The 18,604-nt window shown below is 33.8% G+C and overlaps 1 protein-coding gene across 1 annotated transcript in view; it reads right to left on the minus strand.

The window, feature by feature from the left end:
- ADAMTS6 (ADAM metallopeptidase with thrombospondin type 1 motif 6) overlaps positions 1–18,604 on the minus strand; it is a gene marked incomplete at both ends in the record, with an annotated part of 308,213 nt that overhangs the window by 109,399 nt on the left and 180,210 nt on the right. The window contains 2 exons of the mRNA XM_080703170.1: positions 348–455; positions 16,990–17,131. Of these exons, the coding sequence (XP_080559296.1) occupies positions 348–455; positions 16,990–17,131 (250 nt within the window). The remainder of the gene's footprint in view (positions 1–347; positions 456–16,989; positions 17,132–18,604) is intronic.

Genomic DNA, 18,604 nt, shown 5'->3' on the forward strand with positions numbered 1-18,604 from the left:
AGAATTATTTACCAGAAAAAAAGCTAGGCTATATTAAATGAATGAACAGACTGTATGACTATATGACTATAAGATTATTGTTGACATTCTTATTTTTTGGTGAAAATATAACTCATGCACATACCAACATAAAGGTGAAACTGACTCAGAAAATACTCTTTACAATTTCCTAAAAGATGTGTATTTGTAGATATCAAGATATAAGAACTAACTACTGAGATAGGAATTTATTATTTTAAATTACACTATAAGTTAATAGACAAGACTTTCTAGAAGTTGAATGTCATCATCAGAAATTTATCAGTTTAGTCTACATGTCATACAGCTAGTAAATCACTTGAGCTTACCCCCTTTTCAATATTCCCAGTTTGACACAGTGTCCCCTCAGCTGCTGGAATACTGTTGGTGACACAGCGGTTGCTTTTGCTGAGGCACCAGAGCTCTCTACACACTTCCTAGGAAAGAAGGCGAAAGCAAGTTGATCAGGAATTGAGACAAGAACCACAACCAATTCTTTCATAAACTACAGTCACACTCATTCAGCCTTATTTAAAAAGAGAATCCCGGTGTCTTATTGGTTATAGAGCATCAGAGATAAGGATTTGGGAGGAGAATCTAACAGAAGGTGGGTTACTATTTTGCAGAATCACATAAACATTTATCTTCATAATTCTTATTTTAGTGAATAACTTACCCTAATACAGATTATGATCTTTTCACGATAGTACATAACAATCTCATTAATACAGAAAATCAGAATAGAATGTAGAAAATAAATATATGTTCATTTTACTCAAGAATTTACATTATCACAAACTTACCAATTCCTAATAGTGTTGCCAGGTAAATGACTTTGCATTATACAAATAAAGACAAATCTAAAAAGGACAGTGTGTGTGTGTGTGTGTGTGTGTGTGTGTGTGTGTGTGAGAGAGAGAGAGAGAGAGAGAGAGAGAGAGAGAGAGAGAGAGCGAGAGAGAGAGAGAGACACTATGGGAATCCACTGGAATTTAACATATGCAGTAAGAAAATGTGAAGTAAATTTTGAAAAATTTCCGAAGTTCATAAATACCTAGGAACAATCTAGAAATGTTATTTTCCATGTGCACTGTAGCTTATCTTTATGAAAGGGAAAACTGGTTTTAAAGAAATGCTGCCATTTATGGCATGGTTCAGATTTATTTAGGACTATTTTATTTCCTTTATTCTAATTTTTCATTTTCCTCTCAGCACAGAATTATAACACCTTTTCTAACACTGGAAATATGAAATATTTCATTTTTCTACACTATGTTGGTATATCCGATTATAAATAAGCCTCTAAATATTGTCCCTGAGTAAAGTGTTTTAACTAACAATTTATAAAAAGCTTACTTTGGTAGAAAATACTCAAAATTTTCAGTTTCTTTTATATATGATCACCAAGTAGCATCACTACTAATATTAAAAGTTTTTAGCTTAAACTAGAATTATGTAGTATAACATGTATTTGCAATTCAAAGTGTGAAAATTTAGAATGCAAAGGTAATTTAGTTTTTAATTATACTTTGCAGCCCGGTGTGGTGGCGCACGCTTGAAATCCCAGAATTCGGGAGGCTAAGACCAGAGGATCACAGTTCTCAGATAGCCTCATCTGCTCAGTGAGGCCCTCTACCACCTAATGAGACCCTGTTTCAAAATAAAGAATAAAAAATAGGGCAGGGGGTATAGCTCAGAGGTCAAATGCTCCTGGGTTCCATCCCCAGACCCTCAAAAAAAAAAAAAAAAAAAAACCTTTGATCTTTTAATTCTCTAAATACGATTATAAAAATTTATCTCACATATAAATAATTCAGACACAAAGCAGTAAAATATTGAAGTCACTAGCTAATTAATCCTGTAAATGAAAATGTCCCACATGGCATTACACAAATTGAGGTGCTCTCTTTGGGCTTCTCTTTAGGGTGTTCCTTATCAAGCAGAGAATAAGATATATAATATCTATTAGGCTTTATAATACTTTAAAAAGAAATTTAACTCCACTTGGAGAACTAGTGAGCTAGAAGAGAAAATGTTAGAAAAGAAGAGCATGTACTATGAATTATAATATAAATATAAAACTTTACTTTTATAATATAATTTATTATAAAATCTACTTTTCTTTCCAAGCTTTTTAAAATACTGCTTTATTATTCTTTTTATATGAGATATGATTTTTAAGTTTAGGTTCCTAAACATATTATTTTAGTTTAATATTTAAAAAGCAGTCAGAGTAACATTTAAGGGCCTTAAAATACTGCCTCATGTATAAGAAGTCTACCCAAGTTCAAAGAACAATAAATTCACAAAAACAGAGAACCATTAATAAAACACAGAGTGTATTCAAAGATTATGAACATTTTTTATCCAAAAATTTGTCCCTGGAAAATACTTTTGATTTCTTATGATCTTTATTAGGCTTAAATATGCCTTTACACAAAGTTAAGGAAGCCTAAAGTTTACTTTAGACAGAAATATGCAATGAAAATTCTGTTTATTGAAAAGAACCATATCCATAGTATCTATTGAGCAAACATATAATTTGGTTAGGTTATAGAAACTTTATTTTCTAAAAGTACCTTGAAAATCTCCACCCAAAGTGGCAAATACTTAAGATACTTTTTCAAAATCTTAATTTCAAAATTCACAATGCAGCCCTCTTAATGTACAGAGAATGATACATTTTTGAAAGATAGATTTCCTTGTGTAGCAGGGGTTTGTTATCTTAGTGGGTTCCTGGAGGTCTGAATTTTGCTAAAGCATAACTTCTCGAAGATCACTAGATAAGGTATGGAACTGGAAATCTCTGTTGGGAAACATTCCCAAGATGTGAAAGTAGCCACAGAGAAAGCTCTGAAGAGTTTTCAAATAGATCTCACAACTGTAATCTCAACTTGAGTAAGAAAGGTTTTTTTTATCCAATTTAGAAAGACTTCCCCAGATTTTTGTAAAAAGACTTTCTTATGAAATAAAAAGCAAAAAAATTCATTTCTTTTATAACAAGGAAATAAGAAGTATCCTTTCAAAAATTTCTTAAAAACAAATTCACACCTTCAGAAATATCCTTCTTTATCTAAACTGCTGAGTTATAGAACAGGAATGATAGACTTACATAGATTTGTCTCACTTGCACATGAGTATTAGTGGCTGAATAAATACCTAAGGCAGATTCCAGGCTCTAGTAAAGTGAAAGGCATTTTCAAGGTCTTAGGAAAATAAGAACAAACCACTCTAAACCAATAGAAGAAATGAAATAATAAATATCAGAGCTAAAATTAATAAGAGAATGAAAGAAACAATACAAAGGACCAATGAAACAAAAAGTTGGTTTTTGAGCAAGATTGATGAAGCCTTTGTCAAGCTAACTAAATAAAATTAGAGATTAAAAAAGAAGATATTTCAATAGACATCACTGAAATCCAGAGGGTCATTAGAAATTATTTTGAAAAACTTTTTTCCCAGTAAATCTGAAAATTTAGAAGAAATTGATAAATTTCTACACACTTCTGACTGATCAAAATTGAACCAACAGTGTAGAAAGCCTAAATAGACCAATAATAAGCAATGCAACTGAAACAATTTAAAAAGTTTTCCAACAAATAAAATTTCAGGGCCAAATGGACTCATAGCTAAATTCTACCAGACCTTAAAGAAAGAATTAATGCCAATGTTTCTTGAATTATTCCATAAAATAGAAAGAGTGGGAACCCTTCCAAACTCATTCTAGACCTGATACTCAAACCAGATAAAGATGAGTCAAGAAAAGAAAACTACAGACCAATATCCTTAGTGAACACAGATGCTAAAATTATCAATAAAATATAGCAAATTAAATTCAACAACATACTAAAAGATTATACACCATGATGTTGATTTCATTTCAGTGATTCAGGGATGGTTAAACATATGCAAATAAATACAAGCAATTTACCACATAAATACAACTAAGGGAAAAGAAAACACATGCTTACTTCAATAAATGCAGAAAATGCCTTTGAAAAAATTCAGTACCCATTCATGATAAAAAAAAAAAACTAAAGAAACTAGGAATAGAAGGAACTAACCTCAACACTGTAAACCCAAAACCAACACCAAATCAAGCACAAAACCAAAGCCACATCATACTAAATGGGAAAAAATGAAAACCATTTCCTCTAAAATCAGGTATGAGACAAAGATGCTCATAACCACCACTCCTATTCAATATAATATTTGAAGTTTTAGATAGAGCAATTAGGCAAGAAAAAGAAATAAAAGGAATCCCGATAGGAAAAGAAGTCAAATTATCATTGTTATACATGATATGATCCTAAAGGTAGAAGATCCAAAAAGTTCCATTGGAAATATTCTAGAGCTAATAAGTTGAGGAAAGTAATAGGACACAAAATCAACACACAAATATCAGTATTAAATCTGCTAAAAAAGAAATCAGGAAAACAATTCTATTCACAATAGCTTTAAAAATAACTTAGGCACCAGCATGTGGGAGGCTAAGACAAGAGAATTACAGGTTTGAAACCAACCCCAGAAATGTAAAATTGACATACTACCAAAAGTGATCTACAGATGTAAAACAAAATACTAATAATAACCTTCAGAGAACAAGGTAAAAAAAATCCTAAAATTTGTATGAAAGAACAAAAGACCCAGAATAATCAAAACAACTCTGAGCAGAAAGAGTAATGTGGAAGCATCACAATATCTAATTTTAAATTATACTGTGGAGCCATAGTAGCAAAAGCAGCATGGAGCTGGCATAAAAATAAAAGTATAGATCAGTGGAACTGAGTAGAAGGAACAGAGACAAACCCACAGAGCTATAGTCATCTAATTATTGACAGACATACATTGGAGAAACGACAAATATTTTAACAAATAGTGATGGTAAAACTGGAAATCGATATGTAAAAGACTGAATAGTCTCCTGTCTCTCACTCTGCACAAAAGTCAACTGAAAATGCATCAAGAATCCAAGAATTAAATGATAAATTTTGCAAGGGCTAGAAGAAACATAGGGTCAGTAGTCTACCATAAAGGCATAGTCAGTGACTTCCTCAATAGGATACCTATAACTTAGAATCAATAAATTGAATGGCATCTGACTAAAAAGCTTCCACACCGCAAAGGAAACAACAGTATGAAGAAAGAACCTACAAAATTGGAGAAAACAACTACTCTTTTAACAGAGGATTGATATCCAGGATATATAAACATTCTACACATAAATATATAAAGAATTAAAAATCTTAACACCAAAAATTAAGCCAATCAATAAATGGACCAATGAAAATTTTCCCAAGGAGGTAAAGATGGCCAATAATTATGTGTAAAAAAGTTGAACATCTTTAGCCATCAGAAAAATGCAAAATTAAACTCAGATTTTGTCTTAACCTCATTTAGAATGGCAGTTATCAAGAATACAAATAATAATAAATGCTGGCAAGAATGTGGGGGTAAAGGAACAATTATGCATTGTCCGTGGGATTGTAAACTAGAAGGACCATTACAAAAATCCTCAAAAAACTAGGAGTGGGAACACTATAGGACCCAGCTGTGCCACTCCTCAGTATTTATCCAAAAGAATTAAAGTCAGCACATTCTAGGAATACCTACATACCAGTGTTCCTAACAGCACAATTCACAAGACAAGCTATGAAAACAGCCTAGGTGTCTGTCAACAGAAGAATGGATAAAGAAAATGTAGTATATACAGTGGAGTTTTATTTCACCATAAAAAAGAACAAAATTGTGTTATTTGAAGGAAATTGTGTTATTTGATGGAACTGGAGAACATCCTGTTAAGAGCAATAAGCCAGACTTAGAAAATCGAGTGTCATATACTTTCTCTCATAGGTGGAAGCTAGAGAGAAAAAAAGGGAAAGGGGATCTCATGAATATAGAAGGAAGATCAGTATTGTAGGAGAAGGGTCGGGAGGGAGGAGGAAAGGGTAAGAGGAGGTACTGAGAAGTAAAACCTAACAAGTTATGTTATGTGCAGATATAAATTTGCCACAATAAAACCCACTATTCTGTATAATTATTATGCACAAATAAAAGGTTTCTAAAAGTTCAATACACACTACACTTATTAGTCTAACTGCTATTTTTAATTCAATCTAATTAGTCTTTCTAATTTCTTCCAAGAGTAAAGAATTGCTTACATGCTATTTTTACTGCTATATCTAAGGGTGTGTGTGTGTGTGTGTGTGTGTGTGTGTGAATCTGCTTGGGACTCATGCTCTGGGAATTTGCATTTTTTTCTTTCTTTCTTTCTTTCTTTCTTTTTTTTTTTTTTTTTTTTTTTTTTTTTTTTTTTTTTTTGGTGGTTCTGGGGTCCTGGAAGCCCTTCTACCTCCGGGCTACACTCCCAGACCTATTTTATATTTTATTTGGAAACAGGGTCTCTTACGCCAGCGCAGCTGGCTTCGAACCTGCGCGATCCTCCTGTCTCTGCCTCCCAAGCGCGGGGATTACAAGTGTGCGCCACCACACCCGGCACATTTTTTCTTTTATTCTAATTCTTTTAATATGTCTCTTTCCTATTCTTTCAATTCTTTTTCTAGAACTCCTATTCCACATTTATTGGACCCTTTCCTTTTAATTTCCATGTTTCAACCTCTCTTTCATCTTTTTCATATCTTTTTAGGAGCATAAATCATAACCTTCGTGGTGAATTGTTTCCTAATGTTATTTGTTATTTTGTATTCAAACTTATCTTTGGTAATTTTTTTTTCATTCAGCATTCTGTGACTCAGGAGTTGTAGAAGTGTTTGAAAAACATACATTTGTCTATATCATGTATCCCAAGGTTTTCACTCAGCTAGTTCTTTATATTTTTAATTAAAAAAAATTTTTTTGTATTGGTGCAGTGTAATCATACATCTTAATGGGATACAAGCTGGTAAAGGCATCCATGCACAAAGCACTCATTTTGCTCTTCTTCAATCCCCACCGAACTCCCTTCCCTCACTCCTTCCTGTGTTCAACTTAGCGATGACTTGATATATTTGTGATATGTATGTACTTGGTATGTTTCCTCCTTCCCGCTCCCATCACTCTCAGTCAGTCACCTTATTAACTCATCGAAGGTTTCTTCTTCATCTAGAATCCCTCCTATGATTCAATTTCTCCCTAACTTAACACATACTAGGGATAACATCTTAGTTTTTGTGACTGAGTAATCTCACTTAGAATAATCTTCTCCAGTTCTATCCATTTCCCTGCAAATGACATATTTTGTTCTTCTTTATGGCAGAGGAAAATTTCATTGTGTACATATCTCATAGTTTTCATGTTGATTTATTTGGTTAGCAACAGATAGGCTGGATAAAGCCTTACTTTGTTCTTATGTGAGGCACAAGTCTAGGTTTCAATTTCTTATTGGAGCCATTTTCCTCATGAAAACATTGGCATAGATGAATCTCTAATAGCATTTGCTCCCGGCATTCCAAATGGCGGATCTTTCTCAGCCTTACACCCATATTTATGATGCTTTCTTTTGGAAATATAGATCGTTGAGGGCATTTGCTTATGATGGGGACCACTTTCATAAATACTGAGAACTAGATCAAGGTTTTAGCTTCTTTATCAATCAGCTTAAAAAATAACACAGAATGGTGTATCTTCACAGCTTCTACATCTGCCTCATGACTTCAATAGAGAATTCAGTATATTGGAGTGAAGCCATTAACCCATTCTCTATGTCCAATATAGAAAGCCTTTCTGTAAGAAATAATTTCTATTTTTAAAAAAGTCTTTATATTACAATTGACTTTTTTTTAATCGTGATCAAAATTGCCTGATAGCTTCAAATCATTAATGGACTAGAAAATATCACTTATCAAAAAACAATATTTAAACCAGGCATGGTGGCACATGCTTGTAATCCCAGCATTCGGGAAACTGAGACCAGAGGAGGATCATGGTTTGTGGACAGCCTCAGCTACTTAGGCCCTTCACAACTCAGTGAGACCCTGTTTCAAAAATAAAAAGACTAAAAACTAGGTCTGGGAGTGTAGCTTGGAGGTGGAATGCCTCTGGGTTCCATCCCCAGTACTGCAACACACACACACACACACACACACACACACACACACACACACCAAAAAAAACAATATTTAGTTTTATTGGCATCATTCACCAATTTGTCAATTGTTCTTACATTTCTTCTTATCACAGAAATACATGCTTTGACTAAATGAACTTAGTTATATTTGTTAGTGTCATTTTATTTGGCATATTTTTCTTTTGCCCAAAGGAGTGATTGTGGTCATTGTCTGTCATGTTTTTGAAACTAGAACTTTTTTCTTATATTCTAGAAAGTCAATTTTATGTTATTGGTTAAAACACACACACGTCAACCTATAAGCCAGTTTAACAAACGGTTAAACGATAGGGGAAACAGATTTCAGTTCAGTATATAGAAGAATCTTTCAAAAGTCAGGGCTGGAAAATGATAAATCAAAACTGAATCTCCATCACTGGACTTTCTCTAGCTAGCACTCATTTCATTACCATTGGCAGGTATGCTGTAGGCAGGAATTAAAAAAGAAATGAATACTTTTTAAAGGAATACCGTTAATGACTAGGCAAGGTATTTCATGTTTGTATGTCATTTAAACATCCTGGAAATGTTTTGAAAAGTGTGAGAAATTAAGTCCAAAAAATTTAGCAATTTGGGAAACTAATTTAAATTCAGAAAAATTTAACTATATGCTTCAATTCCAACTAAAGCCAGACTTGAATCATCTCTACCTGATATCAGCCCTGTGTAAGATTCTTCACACAACTAAAACATTTTCCATGTTTCTTAAATGTGTTAGAATTGAATAATACCACTGGCCAATTAAGGCTGAAGAGCAAAGGTTTATTTGTATTCTAACATAATATAAAAATCTAATTACCTATTCATGATACTTTTCTATCTCTATTTAAAGAATATCTTCAAATTATGATTATTATATACTATTCATAAGTTTCTCATTGTATGATGCTAGGCATCAACTTTAACATCATTGGCACTTTTAAATGCAACATCAACACTTGTGTTTGCATTTTTTAAATGGTACTGTTAAGTAATCCACAAAAGTATGCCATAGTTTTCCAAGAGAAAAATCATTAAAAACCCTTCCTACTTACTTAAAATTTTAATATCGCTGGGCATGGTGACACAAGCCTGCAATTCCAGCATTTGGAAGTCTGAGACAGGAGGATCCAGTTCTTGGACAGCCTCAGCTATTAGTGAGATCCTTTACAACTCAGTGAGACTCTTTTTCAAAATAAAGAATTAAAAATAGGGCTAGGGGTGTAGCTCGGAGGTAGAACACCCCTGGATTCCATCACCAGTACCAAAAAAATTTTTTTTTAATTTCAAATCCCTTCTCTACTTGGTCTTACCAATGAGTGACACTATTTAAAACCATTATTAATAACATAACTATTAGTAAACATAAATGATAATAAAATACATTTAGAGAACAGAATTTCATTACTGTCTAATATAAAATAATTTATCTGCTTTGCAGAAAATAAGTCCTCTGATCTAGGACCACTTTGATTAGAATAATCAATTATTTTATAAGGACTAGTTCAGTACAATAAAGGAAAATTGTATTAACTTTTATGTTATTATTCTTTTAAGCAATTATATATATGAAACTAAAAAGTGGGAAGAGAGCCTCTTTGACTTACCCATACTATACTAAAATTAGTAGTCTACACACATGAGGATAGACATCATAAAACATAAAAATAATTTTACAATATATCACTAAGTAAAATGGTATGTAAGTAGAAAGTATCTTTGTTGCTATATAGATTTTGTTTTTAATTTTTAAACAATTCTAAAGACATGTTAGGAAAGATGCACACATTTTCGCTCTTTAGGAAATGAACTCCTATGCTACTTGGGTCCTTGATTTTGAGCATAAAGCATTCCCTTTTTCTTTATTACCCTATCAGTCACATCTCTCAACAGCTGTTTGCAATAAAGGATCCTGATGGTCAAGAGGGAAAGCAGAGCCCTGAAGAGGTCAGGAAGGAGCATCAGTGATTAGAAAGGTTACTTATCATTTGATCACACAAAGGAAAATTGAAAACCAACATATGGTGACCCTGTGGCCTTGTTCCAGGTGTTTAGTTGCACTAAAGCAAGAGGATAATTGTACCTTTCTTTCTTCCTTAAATGGCTTAATCCTGTTATGTAAGTGATTTAAATGCAAGAGAGTCTAGAAAGGCAAATTAACAATAACAACAAAAACAACCTGATTTAGACTCTCAGGTTAAATAACTATATCACCAATTTGAAGTGGTTAAAAGCTAAATGGAGAAAGAAAGAAAGAGAGAGGGGAGGGGGGAGAGGAACCCTAAGAAACAAAAACAGGATAAAATCTAATGATCTTTAAGCATGTAAGTGATTTTGTCTTAAATTTAAGGAATAATAAAAATCATAACAATCTCTTGTCCCATATACTGATAAATATTTGTATTTGGATTCTAAGTTAATATCAGGGTAGTAAAATATTTTCATAGCTTTTTCCCCTTAAGACCATATCAAACCACATTGTAGAATACTGCCTTAAAGTATTTAAAAGTGATTCTTTAATTTCTCAGTACAACATTCCAATATTTACTAATTTGAAATTCTTCTTAATAACTAACCTACAACCTTTCAGATATAAGAATAAAGATTATTGTGAACTTTTAAACATCTGGGTAGAAAAAAAAAAACTTGTTACCAACAATCAAATTACATATGTCCCCAAACCTGACTGTGAATTTGAAGTCAACATTTCAGGGTTTTTTTTTTTTTTTTTTTTTTTAAGCAAGCTACTTAAACTCATTTCCTTTAAACTTTCCTTATATGTATTTGCTAATCTTTCACGAACATCATCCTCCAAGTTATCTGCATCTTTTGAAAAAGTCATGTAGGGGCTGGGCATCGCATCACATGCCTGTAATCATAGTATTTGGGAGGCTGAGACAGAAAAATCACAGGTTCAAGACCAGCCTCAGCAAGTGAGTTAAAATCTCAGAAATCTAGCAACACCTTGTTTCACAGAAAATAGTAATAATTAAAACAGCCTGGATTATAGCTTGGAGGTAAAATGCCCCTGTTTAATACCCAGGATACTCCACTCCACATCCCACACACAGTTGCGTAGGTTGCCAACAACACTAAAGATTAATAAACTTAACAATTGTATGAATGATTCCTAGTGATAAAGCAATAAGGACTTGAATCTTGGTTAATTGGTGGTGATAAAATAATATAAAATAAGAAAAGGAAGTGTGAAAAGATTAACAACTAGACTCTCAGAGACAGAATATGTTAGTCAGTCTTCTCTAGAAGGATATGCTGATCAGAGAACTCAACTATCTTGTCACCCTGACTATAAAGTGATATACTTCAGGTAGACGTAGCTTGATGACATTATTATTATAGTAACGAATTCATATGACAATAAAATAATCTATACTATCACATATTTCAATTTTATGCTTACCAATTTTTGATAAATTGACCTACTGAGTAGATTTCTTTAGGTGAGAAAATGTATAGATTTGATTGAATATAAACTATGTATCTGACCGGGCGTGGTGGCGCACGCTTGTAATCCTCACGCTTGGGAGGCAGAGACAGGAGGATCGCGCAGGTTCAAAGCCAGCCTCGCTGGCTTAAGAGACCCTGTTTCCAAATAAAAAAAATATATAATAGGTCCGGGAGTGTAGCTCGGAGGCAGAAGGGTTCCATCCCCAGTACCACCAAAAAACTAAATAAATAAATAAAAATCTATGTATCTGTAATTCCTATTATACATTAATAAATACAATTACTTATATGTATATACATGTATATATGTGCTTCTTTGATCTTTCATTTCCAACAGTAGATCCTAAAATTCTCTCATTACGTAACGTATGGAACAAAGTTGGTACCAGGCCCTTTGATAATCACTTGATTACAGGATCTAGAAGCGATAACTTGCAGTTTTGAAGATCTATAAGTAAAATCAAGTCCTTGTCACAAATACATTTCTTCTGGAGAAAAAAAAAATTAATGAGAAGTCTTAAATTTTTTAAAGTTCTTCTGTATTTTCTCTTATGTGTTTTTTATGTTTCTTTTACAACACACTGAGATTTTATAAACCTAACGTCAAAATAGGGAATCTACATACCTTTACCCAGAAACCCCTCCATGCATCTTATCTCAGAGTTATGGCTTTAAAAGAATAAATTTATATTTACCCAGAAAGGTAGGGCATTGCTACAATATCATCTCTGGAAGAGCTGCGTAAGTATAGGTAGGATATGTTTGAGGGGAAGAAAAAAGAAAGAGAGGAGGCTAGGCATGAAGCTCAGTGATGGAGGACTTGCCTAACATATATAAGCCCCTGGGTTTTATCTTCAGCACTGCCAAAAAAAAAAAAAAAAAAAAGGAGAGAGAGAGAGAGAGAGAAAGAAGGAAGGAAGGCAAAGGTGGAGCTCATAGGTTATTTTTTAAAAACCCTTTAAATTTTTAATATAATTTCTCCTGATTACAGAATTATATTTGCTTCTTAATATATAATGTGATTTTATGCATATCAATAAGCTCTGCTGGTCTCATTAATTAAAACACCTCAATAATTTCTCATTATTTTTAAAATAAAAAAATCAATTTTTTTTTTCTTCAGTGCTAGAGATTGAAAATGAACACAGGACCTTACACATGCTAAGCAAAAACTCTACTGCCAAGATACATCCTACCTATAAAATCTAGAATTCTTAACATGGCCAGCAAGGTACAGTCAGATTTGACCCTTACCTTCTTCTCTCATTTTTTGGCATTTGTTTAAGGGATTAGCTCTTCAAATACAAAGCCCCAGGGCTTCACAAAGGTCCTGTCTCCACTGTCATCACTAGATAACTCTCCTCACTGCATCTACTCAACAAATATTTACTGAGCTCCTATTGGAACCAGATATTGAGCTGCTCGCTCTGCAAATAGTCATGAACACGTCAGGTGAAATTCCTTTCCTCAAGGAAATTACACTTTCATTGCAATTAGGTTCACTCATTCCATAAATATATATTGAGCCTCTACCATGAGCCAGGAAATTGGTTTAGATGCTGGGGATACAGCAGTGAATGTAACAAAAGCTCTGTCTGTTCTCAAGGAAAATAGATTCTAATAGGGAAGGTAGCAGTAAGCTAGATGAACAAATAAAAAATACAGTATGTTAAAAACTGTTGAGTGTCAGCAAGACATGGTGGTGCACACTTGTAATCCCAGTACTTGGGAGGCTGAGACCGGAAAGAGCAGACAGGTTCGAAGCTAGCCTCAGCTACTTAGTGAGGGCTCTCAGCAACTTAGTGAGACCCTGTTTCCAAATAAAATATGAAATAGGTCTGAGATTATAACCCAGAGCTAAAAAGACCCTTTCCATCCCCAGTAACACACACACACACACACACACACACACACACACACACACACCACCTGACAAGTGTTAATAAGAAAAGTAAAAGAAGGAAAAATGAAAGGAGTTAATATGTATGCACACATACAGTTTTAGGAAGGTTGTCAAGGAAAGCCTCATCTAGAAGGTCACATTTAAATAAGTATCAATCTCCAGCACCACAAAAAAATTAATGAGTCCTCAAGAAAAATAATCATATATTTTATTACGTGGTATGAAAGGATGTAGGCAGTATAACCTAAAAGGATAACTGGGTGAAGCTTTTGAAGAAAATGATAAGGAAGACCTGTCTGAAGAGAAACTGTATTTGAGCTGAAAGTAAATGATGAGACTGAATCAATATGGGCCCTTTGAATATCTTTAGTATCCCCCAATGTACAGAGGGCTCAGAGTCCCCTAAAGCAGTACCAGCAACTCAACTGAATGAGAACGGTGTTGTAGATGGCAGAGATTCATGTGTGCCAGGTAAATGAAAGGCACATGGTGTGCTTGTCAATCCCTCTTGCTGCCTGAAGTTTACAAAGGTGATTTGGCTGCTGTTTGAAAAAATGTCCCAATTCCATCTAACCCCAATCAGAGCGGCAACCATCAAGAAGTCAAAAGCTAATAAATGATGACAAGGATGTGGGGAAATTGGAATTCTTCTACACTGTTGTTGGGATTGAAAACTAGTTCAGCCGCTATGGAGATCACTATGGAGATTCCTTAACAAACTGGGAATGGATCCACCATATGATCTGGCTATACTACTCCTGAGTATCTTTCCAAAGAGGTTGAAACCAGCCGGGTGTGGTGGTGCACGCTTGTGCACCTCGTGCTTGGGAGGTGGAGACAGGAGGATCCCCCAGGTTTGAAGGCAGCCTCGCTGGCTTAAGAGACCCTGTTACCAAATAAAAATATAAAATAGGTCTGGAAGTGTAGCCTGGAAAAGGGTTTCCAGGAACCCCAGTGCCACCAAAACAAAACAAAACAAAACAAAGAGGTTGAAACCAGAGAACTACAGTAATATATGCATACCCATGTTCATAGAAGCACAATTCATAATAGCCAAATTACAGAACCAACCCAGGTTGTCTATCAATGATGAATGGGTTACAAAATTATGAGAACTATATACAATGGAATTGTACTCAGCAATAAAGAAGAAAAAAATTATGTCATTTGCAAGAAAATGGAAGGACCTGGAGAATATTATGTTAAGTGAAATTAGCCAATCACAGAAAGTAAAGGATCATCTGTTTTCTCTAATATGCACAAGCTAAGTGAGCAGTTGGGAAAAAAGGGGGACTCCAGACAATGGAAGAGAAACCTCGATAGAGCCAGGGAGGAGGTGTAAAGGAAGGGGAGGAGGAAGACAGGTTCACTAATGGAAATACTACCATCGACTATGCGTATATATGTGAAAATATCAATGTTAGTCAATCCGAGCACTATGGATTGGGAAGGGAGGAAATGTCCAAAAAGAGACTGGGATAAGACAGGGAATTTTCAAAAGACTTTTTAGTGATAGATAAAACTGAACAAATGTCTTCTGAACAAAATACATCTGCCACCTTTACTTTACTAAGACAATTATACTGTAACTAGTAGAAACATAATTGACCAATTTAAACAAATTTTTTAAACCTTGGAGTGAGGAAATTTTAGTCCACATATAAGATACTAAAAGATAATTCTTGCTTTTTTCAATCCAGTCTGAAGTATTTCAGAACAGGTGCTATGTAATTATCAGAAACTGCTTATCACTCATCAATTGCTACACATTATACAACTGTATTACTCTTTATATTTTAACATAGTGTTTTACTCTTTGTACTTATAGCCATTTCAATATCCTCACACTATTCTATTAGAATTTAAGAACACTCTTGGAAAACAGAAATAGATTATATGCAAGGATAATAGTGGAAAATGTTTTCTGAGTAAAATAAATCAGAAAATGTTCATGTAAATTTCAAAATGTAAGTAACATATGTACAAATGAACCTACTCTCCAAGAATTTGCCAAGAATTAAGGCAAGATTTTTCATCACTACAGATGTGGTCACGGGTGAGCCAGCAATCACTGCATAATGTCCAAGTAAAAGACATGGAGAGTTGATCCCTGCTGCAGCTCTGGATCATTCTAGGGTCATTAAAATTATTTCCCTGGTGTCATTAGAGATCTGCTTGTTGAGAGAATCATTTCATGATTCTTCAATACAACCAGGCTCTGCTCAGTGGTACACATTTATGACCCCAGTTGCTAGGGAGGCTAAGGAAGAAGGAATGAAAGTTTGAGGCTGCCTGGGCAACACAGCAAGTCCCTGTCTAAAAATAAAATAAAAATGGCGCAGGACATGCTTAATGGTTGAGCACTTGCCTAGCATGTGGAAGGCCTTAGGTTCAAATATCACCCAAATGATATTTGAAAATTACTTTCTTTTGCACTATATCTAAGAAGAATAATTCAAACACTACAATGAGTATATCATTTAGTATTCCCTACTTTAAAATTTCATTCCATTTTTGGCCATTAATTTTAAAGGAATTTATAAGATTATTTGCATTAGAAAAGAACTAAGGTTTTAAACTTACCTTTTAAAAACCTGAGGTTTTTGGCAAACAATTTAACATTTTAAGAGCTTATGTTTTCATTCAACATGCTTATATTGCATTTCTACTATGAACATGTCCCTATGCTAGTCACTGAAATCTTTTCTATGAAATTATATAAAAAGTTTTTTTGGTGGTACTGGGGATGGAACCCTTCTACCTCCAGGCTACACTCCCAGACCTATTTTACATTTTTTATTTGGAAACAGGGTCTCTTAAGCCAGCAAGGCTGGCTTCGAGCCTGCGTGATCCTCCTGTCTCCGCCTCCCAAGTGCAGGGATTACAAGCGTGCGGTAGCACGCCCGGCATAAAAGATTTTTAATACATTTTCTACTATAGACACTGTGACATTTTTTAGGTAGACATGAATAGTAAATTAAGATGCCTACCCTTTTTTTCCCACAACAATTTTTCTTGTTAGAATATTTGGGCTAATGTCATCTTGTTCCTGCTGGGTTGTCATGTTGGAATGAGGGCAGTGGATGAAGCAACTTGAAATAACTCAGTACTAGCAAGTATAAATTAAAGTAGAGGTACATAACCAGTGAAAAAAAGAGTGTCCTTTAGCCCAATTATAAGAGTACTAGAAAGGGGAAGCAGGGAGGGATTTAAAAACCCATAGCATTTGAAAATTCAAAATAAAGTTGGCATTATAAACTCAAGATTCAAAGAAAAAGCGCATTAGAAGCTAATAAATTCTGTCTACCTCTTACAAAAAAATTGAAACTTATTTAAGATCACTCAAATTTAGAAATACATGTTATTCAAATGATATCAGAAGAAGTACTGTGTCAAAAGCCATATTTAAATTACTACCAGCACTGGAGGCAACCACACTCATCATAATTCCATCTGAATGTTTGTGTCATCACAGAACATACACACATGACTAAACATAAGGATTAAGACCTCTTACCCCATATTTACATTGACGGGATGTTGCTCCATACTGGAAACGGCATTGCTCATCAGCATCATACACCTGACCTGGGGCCACAGCTGGATAAAGAAAGTCACGCTTGGGAGGCTCATTATCAAGGCAAGTACCACGGCCTGAACTGTTCAACATAAAGGATCAAAGGAAATTAGGTACTCTATAGACTACTTCAACCACAATTATGAAACCATGTGTTGAGCTCTTTGTTTTAGTAATTTAATGCATGAAAACAATACATTCTACCAATAAATAACCCCATAGCAAAATAGCTACTTGAGTGTTCTGAATTATTTTTTACCAGCTCCAAGATACAAGATCTCAGACAACAGTCTGAAAATGTCATGTTGGCCTTTAAAACATTGATTTAAACTAATTTCTGAAGGAATCAAAGTAGAATTTCATATTGCTCTAAGCTTCTTGTTTGTTTTCATTGAAAATCTGACCACATCTGGTAGCAGAATTAAAAACATGAAACGTAGAAAATTTTAAAAACTAATTGTAGTTGTAATTCTTAAAGACCTAATTCATATAAATTCACCTTGGGCAGAACAATGGATGTTGAGTTAAGACAACCATAGGTTTTTTTTTTTTTAATATTTCACTAATAAAAGGACTGAATGACCAATGAGGCTAAGATTCAAAGCTCTCCTCTCAAGGATATTAGAAATGTTTAGTCTTTTAAAAATTTCATATTTCATCTAGGGTCATCAGAATTGGAAAAGAGAATTATATATATATATATATAATTTTCTTCTTTGCAAAGTATGCCTGCACTCAAACATAATATTTTAATTTTAATTCAGTGGAACAAATAACATAAAGATCGCCAAAAGCCAGACAGAATACCTTAGTTTAAAGCGCTTTAAACTTTGCTAAATATAATTGTTCATTTTTATTTAGTCAGTATGCATAAAATAGGACAGATGCTTTTTTACTTTCATTTCACATGTGAGTAACTTAGAATTTTTAAAGAATTCCCATGCCAACATTTAAAAATTTTTTCCAACATTCCTGTCCATTGTGCCAGCACTTGGTGTTTTTTTTTTTTCCTCAAATCTTTTCCATCCACTTTGCCAAAGGAAAATAATTTCACAAGTAGAAGTTCCTCAACTGTTATTTAGGACAGTACAAATTTTCATTTATAGACAGGTTAAAAAAAACGTGTAACAATAACCTTCATATTCATTTAAAAGTTTCTAGCATTCTCAAAATATAAAAAGGTCATTTGTTATATAAAAATGAATATTTTCACAACAGCAAGTAAATACCTTTAAAAAACAGAACCTTACTATTTTTAAGGTGCATTGGATTTAAAAGATCAAAAGTAATGGCATACTGTCTTCCTTATATCCTTTTCCTTTCATTTATACCCTTCTTGACTAATTTTTAATTAATAAAAATATCTAGATGGAATATTATGTATGGTACTAATATGCTATTGGGTATGACAATCACATCAGTAGTCACTGTTCAAGGTATCTAACTAAAAGAGAAAAGCCATTTTTCCACCCAGCTATTCAATGTTCATGACAGAATACTTATTTCCTTTTTATTGAAGTGTTAGAAATTGACATGTATCTTAGCAAGACAAACC

The sequence above is a fragment of the Muscardinus avellanarius genome (assembly GCF_963383645.1).
Source record: "Muscardinus avellanarius genome assembly, chromosome: 1".
Lineage (NCBI taxonomy): Eukaryota > Metazoa > Chordata > Mammalia > Rodentia > Gliridae > Muscardinus > Muscardinus avellanarius.